Here is a 12660-nt window from a genome sequence, read left to right as displayed (position 1 = left end):
GTTGCAGATGGATAATAAGGAGAGGCTGAGGGAGAGATTTGTGGGTAACCCTTTCGGGGAGGATCTGGGGAGCAAGGATTGAGGTTAGGGTCCCCTGCCCTCACTGGAAGCCCTTTTAACTTGATAATGAGGGGTGCAAACAGTGCACCCCCTGGACCCCTGATTTCCCAGCTGCCCTGGTGCTTGCTCAGGAACAAAGTGCACACCAGGGTGGCAGAGATGGGACAGAGGGTATCCGATGACTTTGTTCAAAGGCTCCAGGCAAGGGGAAAGGGTGTTGCCCCATTTGCCCTCTCTTCTCTGGAAAGAAAGATGGCGGCCACGTGGGAGCCTTGTGGACAGCAGGTATGAGCTGGGGGTGTGGGGGCGACTAAAACCTCATGGGAAGGGGGGCGTTCCGGTCCGTCCTTCACGCCCTACCGAGGTCACCAGTTGCCCCCCACGAGCGGCTCTCCAGCACAGCCACGGCCCCAGAAGCACAAGGACTTAATGCAGAACCCAGCAGCTTGGAGCAGAAAAGTGAAAGGACTATGCGTTAATCCAGGCCATCATGTCTGCCCGGAGGGGAAAGGGTGTTGCTCCCTTCCGCCCTCCTCCCTCTGGAAAGAAAGATGGCGGCCACATGGGAGCCTTGTGGACAGCAGGTATGAGCCGGGGGTGTGGGGGCGACTAAAACCTCATGGGAAGAGGGGCGTTTCGGTCCGCCCTTCACGCCCTACCGAGGCCACCAGTTGCCCCCCACGAGCGGCTCTCCAGCACGGCCACGACTGCAGAACACAGAAACCAATTTCTTAACTATCTGACTTTCAGTAGAAATACTTCCAGGGTCAATAGGTAAAATAGCAGAAATCCAAAACGAACATTTAATTCTTGAACCCAGCTGTAGAAAGCAAATCACTTCACAATGCTTTTTCAGCATGTCTGATTTAGGGGGGGTAAACTCTAAATAATAGTGGTGAATCTTTTATTGAAACAATGAATCTAATCAAAGCAGATAGAGTGTTAACTAGAATTCATCTGCCTCACAGGGACTGGGAGGGGTGGGGGGTGGAGTTTTATTGGGGTTCTTCATGGTAAAAAATAAGTATTGGTAAAGGGAAATGTGTTTGATATTTGCATGACTGAGACCTAAACCTGAAAGCTTTGTAACCTTTCCCACAGTGATTCAATAAATAAATAAATAAATAAAATTTAAAAAAAAATTTTAAAAAAATTAAAAAAGAGGCTCCAGGCAAAGGTTGAACAGGGGGCAGAGGAAGGTTCATTCGTCACCCCTTAAGCTCCCCAAGTGTCTCCCCATCCTGAAGAAGAGCTGGGCGGAAACCGCTGGCCCTCCCTTTGTGCCAGCCTCAGTGGTGCCCCTCAGTCCCCATGGCAGCAACAACTATGAGGAAGGTGCCAGGGGACACCTGGCGGGGCAGCTCTCATCCCTGCAAGAGGCCAAGTGCCTGGATCTGGAATCTCAGGCTCGCTTTGGCGCCCTCAGCCCTTCTGAGACTTTTGGGCACCACTTAATGGCCCTTAGAATGTCCTCTTAAGCTGAAGGTCAGCAGCAGAGGGCCTGGTGGATTCTGGAATCAACGGCGATTCGTATCCCCAGGGCCCCTGAATGCCCTCGAGGGACACTCCAGGCCCATCACAGCTAGTTTAGGGCAATACTTTGGGGTCCTAGAACCCCAGGACTCAGGTAGATGGATGAAAGGAGGTGCTTCCTGTTCACAATAGCCAAAATCTGAAAACAACCCAAATGCCCTAGAACAGATGACTGGTTAAAGAAACTTTGGTACATCTACACAATGGAATACTATGCAGCTGTTAGGAGAGATGAAGTCATGAACTTTGCTTATAAATGGGTAGACATGGAGAGTATCACGCTAAGTGAAATGAGTCAGAAAGAGAGGGACAGACATAGAAGGACTGCACTCATTTGTGGAGTATAAAACAACATAACATGAGGCTGACACCTAGGGATAGTAGATACACAGGACAGATAGATTGCTCCCTAGCTGGAAGCTTTCCTCATGAGCAAAGGGGAGAAGGCAGCTGGAATAGAGAAGGGATCACTAAGAAAAAGATGGCTGGAGGAATCGGTCGGGATGGGAGATGTGTGCTGAAAGTAGATAAAGGAAGAAACATGATAACCTGTCAGGGTCTGTATTGCAAACCATAATGCCCTAAAGTAGAGGGAGAGAATGGGGAATATTGTCTGCCATGGAGGCAGGGGGAGCGTGGGAAAGGGGGGGTGTATACCGGGGATATTGGTGGTGGGGAATGTGCACTGGTGGAGGGATGGGTGATCATTGTGTGATTGTAACCCAAACATGAAAGCTTGTAACTATCTCACAGTGATTCAATAAAATTTAAAAAAAAAAAAAAGGAGGTGCTTCTTCAGAACCACCAGGATTGCAGGGAGAGTCTAGGTGGGAGTTGACTGAGTCGGTGGTCTTCACCCCCCTGTCCATGGCCCCGCACCAGCCCACGTGTGGAGAAGGGCTAGAAACCTCGTCAGTTCTAACTGCGGGCCCAAGGACTCAACCCTCTTGAGGTCAGACCAGCACCCTGTCACTGTCACTGTCCTCCCGTTGTTCATCAATTTGCTCGAGCGGGCCCAGTAACATCTCCATTGTGAGACTTTGTTGTTACTGTGTTTGGCATATTGAATACGTCACGAGTAGCTTGCCAGGCTCTGCCGTGCGGGCGAGATACTCTCGGTAGCTTGCCGGGCTCTCCGAGAGGGGCGGAGGAATCGAACTCGGGTCGGCCATGTTGGCTGCGTGCAAGGCAAACGCCCTACCTGCTGTGCTATCGCTCCAGCCCAGACCAGCACCCACAGGGGTAAAAGGCTGAAGAACGCTGAGCTAAGGCGCCCTGATTAACTGTTTATGACGATCCTTGTGCCAGCCCTCCGCCCATGCCACCCCATCTCCCCCCATGTCCACAACCCACAGGAGGTGAGTGTGATCCATGAAGGCATCCAGACTAGGCCCCAGAAAAGAGAAAATTGATGCTGTCTCATTCCCAAGGTCACACACGTTCCTACGACATGAGCCCAGGGTGAATGGAACTGATAGTGGATCTGCATCTGGAACAACCCCCCCCCCACACACACACACATACACACAGCCCCTGATTGTTCAGGGAGCAAGGGCAGGAGAGAACCCCCACACCTCTCCTTGCTGCCATAACACAGCATCTTTTTTTTTAAGTCAAAAACCTTAGGGGGCCAGAGAGATAGCACAATGGGTAGGGCATTTGCCTTTCAGGCAGCCAACCCGAGTTCAATTCCCAGATGGTTCCTGAGCCCATCAGGTGTGATCCCTGAGCACACAGCTAAGAGTAAGCCCCGAACACAGCAGGGTGTGGTCTAATTACTTGAGAATCTGTCGTTAAAAGTAATTCTCCCCAAGCACAAAGTTCCCATATACCGTTATCCCTAAGATCAGTCTACCACATTCGTCAATACCAAAAATTAGCATCGGTCTGGTTCCTGGTACTGAGGAGGAGGACACTGCAGGCTTCCTCCAAATTTCCTTTTTCATTCACGTGCTTGTACCATGCCAGGATTCTGTCCAGGAAGCCACCTGGCATATTACCTTAGTCTTCTTTTTATCTTCCCCACTCCTGATTCCAAAGCAGAAAGGCCTTAATGGCTTGGTCAAGTTCACAGACAGGAAGTGGCCCTGCCAGGCAGAGTAGCAGGATTGCTGGACAGACCCCTGGACTTTCTGTCCCTTGTCAGAGGACCTCAGTGCAGACCAAGTGGGAGCTGGTAGCAGAGACCAGGATCTGAGCTGAAATAGAACTAAAACTGGAAACTAGGAGTGCTGGAGGCCCCCAGAAAGTTGGGGGTCTCTCCTCGGCAGAGTCACTGCATGAGCAGAGTGAGTCGTGCTGGTGTGCAAGGCGCTCACCCAGCGAGGGTTTTCCACACGCGGTGATGAATCTCGCCAATTAAACATGTCACAGCTGGGCTTGGGAGCCACAGATGAAAACAGGAAAGATAATTACTTCCACAGCACGCCTCCTCAGGAATAAAAAAAAAAAAAACCTACATAGCCAGAAAAATGAATGAATCATGCAGACCCAAGCATGGGAGAGGAGAGAGGAGAGAGGAGAGAGAGGAGAGAGAGAGAAAGAGAGAGAGGAGAGGAGGGAGAGAAAGGAGAGGAGAGAAAGAGGGAGGAGAGAGAAAAGAGAGGAGAGAGAAAGGAGAGAGAGAGAGAGAGAGAGAGAGAGAGAGAAGAGAAAGAACTTTATAGATTTGGAAACCTTGTCTCATGTCATTTTCACCCAGACTGGGGGCCACATCAAACATGTGATTATCAAAGAAATGGAAGTGGGATTGGTCTTCCCGCTCAAACCCGGGGGTTCATTTTTCTGGTTTTTGCTTTTTTTGTTCAGTTTTTTGACCACCCCGGAGGATGCTCCTGCGCGACTCTCGTCTCAGTGCTCAGGAAACTACATGGTGCTGGAGCCTGGGCCTTCCACATGTGAAGCCTGTGAACTGGCCCTTTGAGCATCTCCCCAGCCTTGAAACTGGGGGTTGAAAGATTGGGTCGGGGTGGGGGGCGAAAGATCCTGTAAGGTTTGATTCATTTGCAGGAATGAACAGGGACATTGCATAGGTCAGTAAATGAGAACATTGGTATGACACAGACTGAGGTTAAGCACTTTGGGGAAAGTCTCTGCGGAATCTACACTATCGGGGGTGGGGGGGCGCGACTAGATATGCGAGGGGCCTGACTAGCATGTAGCCCCAATATGCCAGCGGGGCCCCCTTATTCCTGCTGTACGACCCCCTTGCAGCAAACCAGCCTCCTAACCGAGCTCTGAAAGGAATATGTTAGAGCTAACACAGATCCTGGCTCTTGGGGACTGTGCATAAGACTGGCATGCTGGCCACAGTTGTCTTCGGTGTCATGGCTCACAAACTGTCCACAAGAAGCTGTTTCAGCAAGATTCCCTTCCCCCCAACACACACACACACACACACACACACACACACACACACACACACACACCCCACTTCTTTGTTTTCCAGGACTGCAGTTGACAGCAGCTCGGATTTGTGCTTAAGAACGAGCCATGGCCCCGCCCCTAGTGTCTGATTGGCTATTCCCGGAATTAACCCATCACTCTGATTTGTTGCACAAAACAAGCAGATATCCTAAAGACCAATCAGATCGCCTCTGACATGCACCACCCGATGGTGTATAGAGGTCCCTGCCTCACTTCTGGGGGCAGAAAATACTCTTGTGTTTTGATATGAGCATAAACACTGGTGGTAACATAAATGACTGTCATTTCACTTGTCGGATCATGATCTGCCTGATGGGAACAGGGACCCAAGAACCTCTCCTGGTTAAGTAGACTTTTTCATCCTTGGCTCTTTCGCAGTGTAGCGTGAGAAACTCGGAGAGCGCCCTGAAGGCTGTGGCATCAGGGGGTGTGCCCCAGCCTGGATCATGATTCTAGAATGTTCTCTCACGTTAAAACTCTGAGAACATAGAGTCTTAAACCTGCTATCTACCTATTACCAGTCAGTTACTGAAGGAGAGACCCCAGCTGCATTCTCTGGGACTAAAGGATACTTCTCTCCTCCCCAAAATACAAAGGGTTTATGTTCTGGGTGGGGGCACTTTGCTAGGAGTGTCACTCCCAGCCGTGTCTGGGGGAGGATGCGGTACAGGGACTGGATCCAGGCTTCCCACATGCTTTGCCTGTAATCAACACACTGAGCTCTCTCTTTCTCAGGCTCTATGCAAAGGATTTCTTAAGATAAACAGATTATGAAAAGTACAATATTTTGTTATTAAAATAAAGATGAGCTTTTAGTTTTGTGGGAGTTTTTTTTTTTTTTGCCCTGGTAATGAGGTGGTTTCTGATCCCGCTCTTCATTTTGGGACAGGGACCACCCCGACTTTTTCAGAAACCAACACCATCCTCCCCTCACATCTGCAAAGCACAGAGACTTGGGGAAGGGGGCTGATGTCCCAACCTGGGTGCTGTGTCATACAGGTCCTACAGGGACTTGATCTGAGGGCTTGGGGGTGCCTCGGGAGGTCCCTGATCCCTGGTCTGTTTGGGAATCCCCTGTCTACTCAAGATGCAATTTGGAATTTTCAAGGCCTGCTTGGCCTGTCCCCCATCCCTAAGTGTGAGTGTGTCCGGGATGTCTGGGGAGGCACCACCTCTTTCTGAGGCTCCTTTCTAGGGGATGCTGATTCTCAGGCTCGGGTGAGGGGGACCCCCACTCCTTCAATTCTGCCTGCATATACTGCACCCCAGTCCCGCTGCTGCCAGGGAGTTTAAATCAGCTCGGATTTAGCAATCAGTGCATCTAAACACACAGCCACCATCTCCTCTGTTGACAAACCCCGTTCCTTCAGAAAAAGGATTTCCAAAACTGAGCAGTTCATAGCTCAAAAGAGATTTTTTTTCCTTTCCAAATACAAAGTAGATGAATCTTTTAAAAATCCATGAGGACAAAACAGCCAGCCAGCAAGAAAGGAAGATGGACCTCAGTGGGATCTTTACAGGCAGAACCAAGAAGCTCCCAGCAGGGGGCCCCCAAAGCCCCACTCAGGCATCTGGACTGATGAGAACTGAGATAACGAAAACTCTCACCTTCACAGAGTCACTGGGCTCCCACGACGTTCGTCTTCCCAGAAAGCGAGAGTTCTCGCCAACATTGCTTTCTCATCAAGAAGAGAGGCACGGACCTGATGCCCATGTATTGGTGAGTGCCCCGGAAACCAGCCCCATGGAAACGCACAGTCACACACACACACACTCACTAATACCACACACTCATACCCACATATGCTCACACATGCAGTCATGCACATGATTACATACATATACACACACTAAGACAACACACGCATACAAATACTCCCTAATGCAACACATCCCTAATGCAATACATGTATTCACATGCTCACACTCAACATTCATGCATGTCCTTATACACATATACACACACTAAGACGACAAACGCATACACTCACATGCTCACATGCGTATATACATTTACACACATACAGACTTGCTCACACATATTCACATGCTTACATATATACACAAATACAATACATGCACACATACACTCATGCTCACATTCATGCGTGTAGTTATATATACTTACACACACTAATACAACACATGCATATATACTCACATGCTCACACTCACACACATTCACGTGCTTACATGCATATACACTAATACACACACATACATGCACTCACACACATGCAGGCATACATGCACACACACACATACATGCATACTGTTGGGCTCCATGGCAGCCCCAGCTCACACTGCTTGCATGGGACCCCGGGGGCAGTGAGCAGAGGGTCAGTCCCAGGTCAGCACGCCAGCTCTTTGGGGGGCCCGGGGAGTGTTTGTGTCTGTGATCTTGGCTTGGGTGGAATAAAAGCTGGAACACTGTGCAGGATCTGGGTGTGTGGGGGGCGTGGGGCCCTCAGCTCCTGGGTTCCCCCTACAGTAACCCGCTTGAAAGGGGGTTCATAGATCCAAGGTAGGATGAAAGGGGAGTGAGCGGCCACACCAGGCACAAGAAGCTACATGCCAGGCCATGTGCCCCGCTGAAGACTCCCGATGAGACTGCAAAGGAAACCGGTGGCACCTCCAGATTCCCAGAGCAGGCAGGGCCTTGCCTTCCAGAGCCCTGGCGTGCCCCCACCCAAGGGCCCAAATACACCACCCACCCAGAAACTGGCCAGCGGGGAAACTTCCCGGATAGGAATTCCCAGACAGAAAGGAATGGGGCCCGCCCCCCTGCACAGCTCGGGACACCATGGCATCCGCCTCCTCTCCTCAGTCAGGCAAGGACCCACTCTCATCTCCATCCACATCTGGATCTGCAATTCTGAGAGAGACAGGGGAGACGGGGGCCAGCCAGGCGGGGACCCCCACTTACCCCTCTCACATCAGTCATCCTGCACTCCATCTGCTTCCTCCACCTCCAGTCGCTCTGCGGCCTATCCCCACCTTTGTGTGTGTGTGTGTGTGTGTGTGTATGTGTGTGTCAGGCTTGTACGCACATGTGCACACACACATCACGTGCACATACACATGCACGCACACAAGCACATATGCAAAGCACGTGTGCAAACACTCTCCGGCACATACGCACGTGCGCAAATACACGTTCAAGCACGTACACATGTGAGTACACAGGATGCCCGCAGGCACGCATGCCCGCATACATGCATGCACACTCAGACGCAGAGCTGAGGCGACGCTCTGGAGACAGAACCCAACATCTGAGAGTAGCCACTGTGGCACAGCCCTCGTGGCGCTCTGCACCCGTGGCAACTGTTCAAACCCAGAGTCATGGTCACAGTCCTTGCCAGCTCCCCGGGACGCAGAATGATCACACTTGGAGCCTAGAGGGCCATTATATATTACAACTGTATTTATACGAAAGTAATGAAAATATCAATTTTCTTTTTTTTAAAAAATGTTATGCAAAAAAGCAAATTATATGGCAGCAATATTGTTTTTGAAAAAAAAAAAACAAACACAGAAAGATAGACGCTCCCACGCCCCACCTCCAGTGGGGTTTCTCCCTCCCCGAGGGACCCCCCCCTCCCCCGGGCTGCTTTTCCCAAGGAAGGGCTGAAGTTCCAGATCTGGGCGGGGCAGCGCTAAGTGGGAGGGCTTCGGGTAGCCCTGGGGGAGTCACCTCCCCTCTCTGAGCCTCAGTCTTTTCTCCTGTGAAGTGGGAGTGTGGCAAAGGCCCCATCTCCACCCCTCCAGGCCAGCGGAGCTCAGGCATGGCCACCCCGGCTAGGCCAGGGGCCCCATATGCCTGGACAGCGACCAGCAGGTCTGGGGTCTGGGTTCGTCCTTCTGCAGACCTGCCCCAGAAGGCTCCCTGACTCCAGGTAGGGTGGAGGGCCCTGGGATGCCCTGGGATGGTGGAGGGCCAGCCAGGTGGGGACCGGGCCTTCCTTTCTGCTGTAATAATGACTCCAGTGGCCAATAGAAGGCCTTGTGGGTCCACTTGTAGCGGAACCTTTTCTTTAAAAAAAAAAATGTGGCCTCCGTATCGGCAGGACAGGATCCTGGTGCCAACCCCGGGAGCACCCCCGACTTCCCAGGGATGGGGGCAGAGTTACCTGGCCCCTCCCTGTGGGAATCCAGCCTGCAGCAGAGGTCCTGGTGTGCAGGGAGACATCTGTGGCCCCTCGGGACTTGTGGGGGACATTTCAGAGGACCCGCCTCTTTCCACAGTCCCTCTGAGGGGAGGAGGGGCAGAAGAAGCTTTGTCCACAGACCCTGACCCAACATGGCCGGTGCCCCCAGCCCAGCTATGAACCCAAAAGCCATGCACCGGGAATGTCCTCCCATTGGCATGGGTGGTTGAGGGGCATTTTGGAGAGCGGTTGCCTCTCCGTCAGGGCACACAGAGGGGATGGTACAGTCCCGAGGCCTGGGGGTGACCAGAGATGGTCCTTACTGACCTGTCCCGTCAGAGCCGAGCGGCGTGCGGGGGAGGGGGGTGCCCATAATCCCAGCCCCGAGCCTGCTCGCTGGTCTGAGCCTGCCCAAAGTGAAACGGGCGCCCTGGAGGTCTTCTCTCCGGCACAGGTCGGAGCGTGGATGGTGGTGGTGGGGTCTGGGCCAAGAGGTGGTTACAGAAGGGACGCGACTCTCCCTGCTGCCCTGCTGACCACAGACCAAGGCAAAAGTGCGAGGAACCCTGAGGGTTGGCGAGGTGGCAGGAGGCGGCAGAGCCCCCAGTTCCAGAGAGGATGCGGCGGCCGCTCCGCATCCAGCATCCGCGTGCACGCGGCGCATCCATCCGCATCCGGCATCCGTGCGCATCCGTCGGCGCACGCGGTCCGCGCGGGCAGCATCGGTGGGCGAGAGGACGGGCCGCGGGTCTGTGGCGGGCGTCGGGGCAGGCGGGCGGGCAGGCGATGCGGGCACGGGCTCTAGGTGGGCGGGGGTCCGCTGTAGCGGAGCATGAGCCGGAAGGAGCGCGCAAAGTTGTTGGCCCGCGCGCAGCTGCGACGCTCGTCCCCGGCCGGCAGCAGCAGCAGCAGCAGCAGGAAGAACAGCAGGAGCAGCTGCAGGGGCAACGCTGTGCACCACACGCGCTGCGAGAAGGAGCCGACGCCTCGCGGCCGCCGCGCCTGCAGGACGAAATAGCGGGGTGAGCGCACGCGCGCACTGGGGATCCCCGGGCAGCGCGCCCCGCCTGGAACGGGTGATGCTCTAGGTCGGATTTCTGCATCGTTGTGAGGGGTGTGTGCGGGGGGAGGAACGTGTAGTTTCCGGGTGCTGGTGACGTTTTCTGGTAACCCGCCCTTGGTGTGGAGTCAGTGTGGGGTCCTGGCATATAGGAGGTACTGGACGCTGCTGCCACCACGCTGGGCATCCGTGGCCTCTTGCAGGGACTCAGGTTCCCCAGCGAGCACCTGCACCCACCCCCGGGCCCGCGCCCACGTGCTCCCGGCTTCACGCTTTCCCTCCTCCTCACAGCCTGGTGAAGCTCAACGGAAGGTCAGCCTCCCAAGCCCAAAGGCCTAATGGGCTTGGCTGTAGTGGGCTGGACTGCCCCACTGTCTTGAGGGTCCAGCTGGGCTGTGGCTGCAATCAATGCAGGGACAGAGGTGATTGCTTAGAGAAAGGGGGTGCAGCATGAACAGGGTGTGAGACGGGACAGGGCATGGTGTGGACTTAAGGGTCACAGGACACTGCATGGGAGCTGGGGTGCAGCATGAACAGGGTTTGAGACGGGACAGGGCATGGTGTGGACTCAAGGGTCACAGGACACTGCATGGGAGCCGGGAGGCCTGATCTGCGGTACCCCTCAGTGTGCAGTGCACTCGGAGGGCCTCCTCCAGAGCCCCTGATGCTACTCTCAAGTGACAATGATGGTGATGGGGATGGGCGTGGGGGTAGCCATGACAGCGCTGAGGTTGGCAAGGATGGTGATGAGGATGAAGGGAATGATGAGGATATACGGAGTATAGGGGGCTGAAGTGATAGCACAAGCGGGTAGGGCATTTGCCTTACACACGGCTGACCGGGCTGACCCGGGTTTGATTCCTCCACCCCTCTCAGAGAGCCCGGCAACCTACTAAGAGTATCTCGCCCGTGTGGCAAAGCCTGGCAAGCTACCCGTGTCGTATTGAATATGCCAAACACAGCAACAACAAAGTCTTACAATGGAGACGTTACTGGGCCCGCTCGAGCAAATCGATGAACAACGGGAGGACAGTGACAGAGATAGTGACAGGGGGCGCCTTCGGCAATGGTGATGGCAGTGAAGGTGAAGACAAAGGGCTGGTGGAGGTGATGGTGGCAAGGATACTGATGGGGACTGTGCTGGTGAGGAGAGGTAATGGCAGGGCCAGGGCTTGCAGACACGGTAACATGGGGCCCGCAGGAACTGCCTGCATGTAGACAAGGCTTCCGGGATGCACAGCATCCTGCACACAGAAAGATGGTGGGGACGGGGAGTGGGCACAAGATTGTGTCGGTGATGAAGACCAAGAGGGCATTGGGGGAGGTGGTGATGGAGAGATAGCGGAGCCCCTGTCAGAGATTACCATGGAGAGAGTGATGATGATAAGGGTAATGGGGGTGATGGCAATGGTGGTGGTGGCGGTATAGGTAATGGCCCGCACTGCTGGTGAGGATGTGGGGGTAATGCGAGTGATGGTGGCGTAGATGGTACAGATGGTACAGATGGTGTTTTTTTGATTTTTTTTGCTTTTTGGGTCACAACTGGTGATGCACAGGGGTTACTCCTGGCTCTGCACTCAGAAGTTACTCCTGGCAGTGCTCGGGGGACCATATGGGATGCTGGGAATCGAACTCGGGTCACCCGCGTGCAAGGCAAACGCCCTCCCTGCTCTACTATCATTCCAGCCCCCAGATGGTGGTGTTGATGGTAGAGATGGTGGTGTTGATGGTAAGGATAATGGTAATCGTAGGGGGCCAGGGGTTGAGGGAGGTTCTGGCCAGGGCCCTGCATGACCTCTCATACCTCATCTAATCTTGTGCCCCCACCATCTCCCACAGACCGACAGCTTCAGCCTCTAATGCTTCCACACAGCATGGCCCTTACATGCTGATCTTGGGAAACACCCATTGAACCCTCACAGCAGTCACTCCTGGCTGCATCGATTTCAGCAGTGGCCCCAGGAGAAAGGGCTGAGGTGGCAGCAGCATGGAAGGCACATCAAGGCCACTTCCCGCTACCCCCCCCTGCATGGACTTAGGGAGCTCCCTGTGGCCCTACACCCGGGTGGGTCCCATATGGACTTAGGGGGCTCCCACCCTTCTCCGCCTGCATTTGGTGGGTCCCACATGGACTAAGGGGAGGGTCCCCCTGCCTCCCTCGGCACCCACAGCCAAGCAAATCACATGTGGACTCAGAGCCCCCCACCCCCCCAAGGGGCTACTCGACCCACTCAGGAGACAGGAAGAATACACCCCCCCCCTCCCACCAACACACACACACACACACACACATCCCTTATAGAAGAAGCAAGGACAGTCTGGCCCTTCCAGGGGAAACACCCTTCGAGGTCCCCAGGCTGGGCATCAGGATCTGGTAGGTACTGCCAGACCATGCTGCTGTGGGGGGAATGAGGTTGCAGTGAAACCCTCAGG

General features: G+C 54.0%; 1 protein-coding gene across 1 annotated transcript in view; it reads right to left on the bottom strand.

Moving 5' to 3' along the window:
* Window positions 1-9956: 9956 nt before the first annotated feature.
* SYNE3 (spectrin repeat containing nuclear envelope family member 3) overlaps window positions 9957-12660 on the bottom strand; it is a 73081-nt gene continuing 70377 nt past the window's right edge. Inside the window, exon 18 of the mRNA XM_056133778.1 lies at window positions 9957-10169. Coding sequence (XP_055989753.1) covers window positions 9969-10169 — 201 coding nt within the window. The 3' untranslated portion in view covers window positions 9957-9968. The remainder of the gene's footprint in view (window positions 10170-12660) is intronic.

The sequence above is a fragment of the Sorex fumeus genome, unplaced genomic scaffold (genome assembly GCF_029834395.1).
Source record: "Sorex fumeus unplaced genomic scaffold, SorFum_2.1 ptg000098l, whole genome shotgun sequence".
NCBI lineage: Eukaryota > Metazoa > Chordata > Mammalia > Eulipotyphla > Soricidae > Sorex > Sorex fumeus.
The sequence above is the reverse complement of the archived record's forward strand: the minus strand, read 5'-3'. Positions and strand labels throughout refer to the sequence as shown.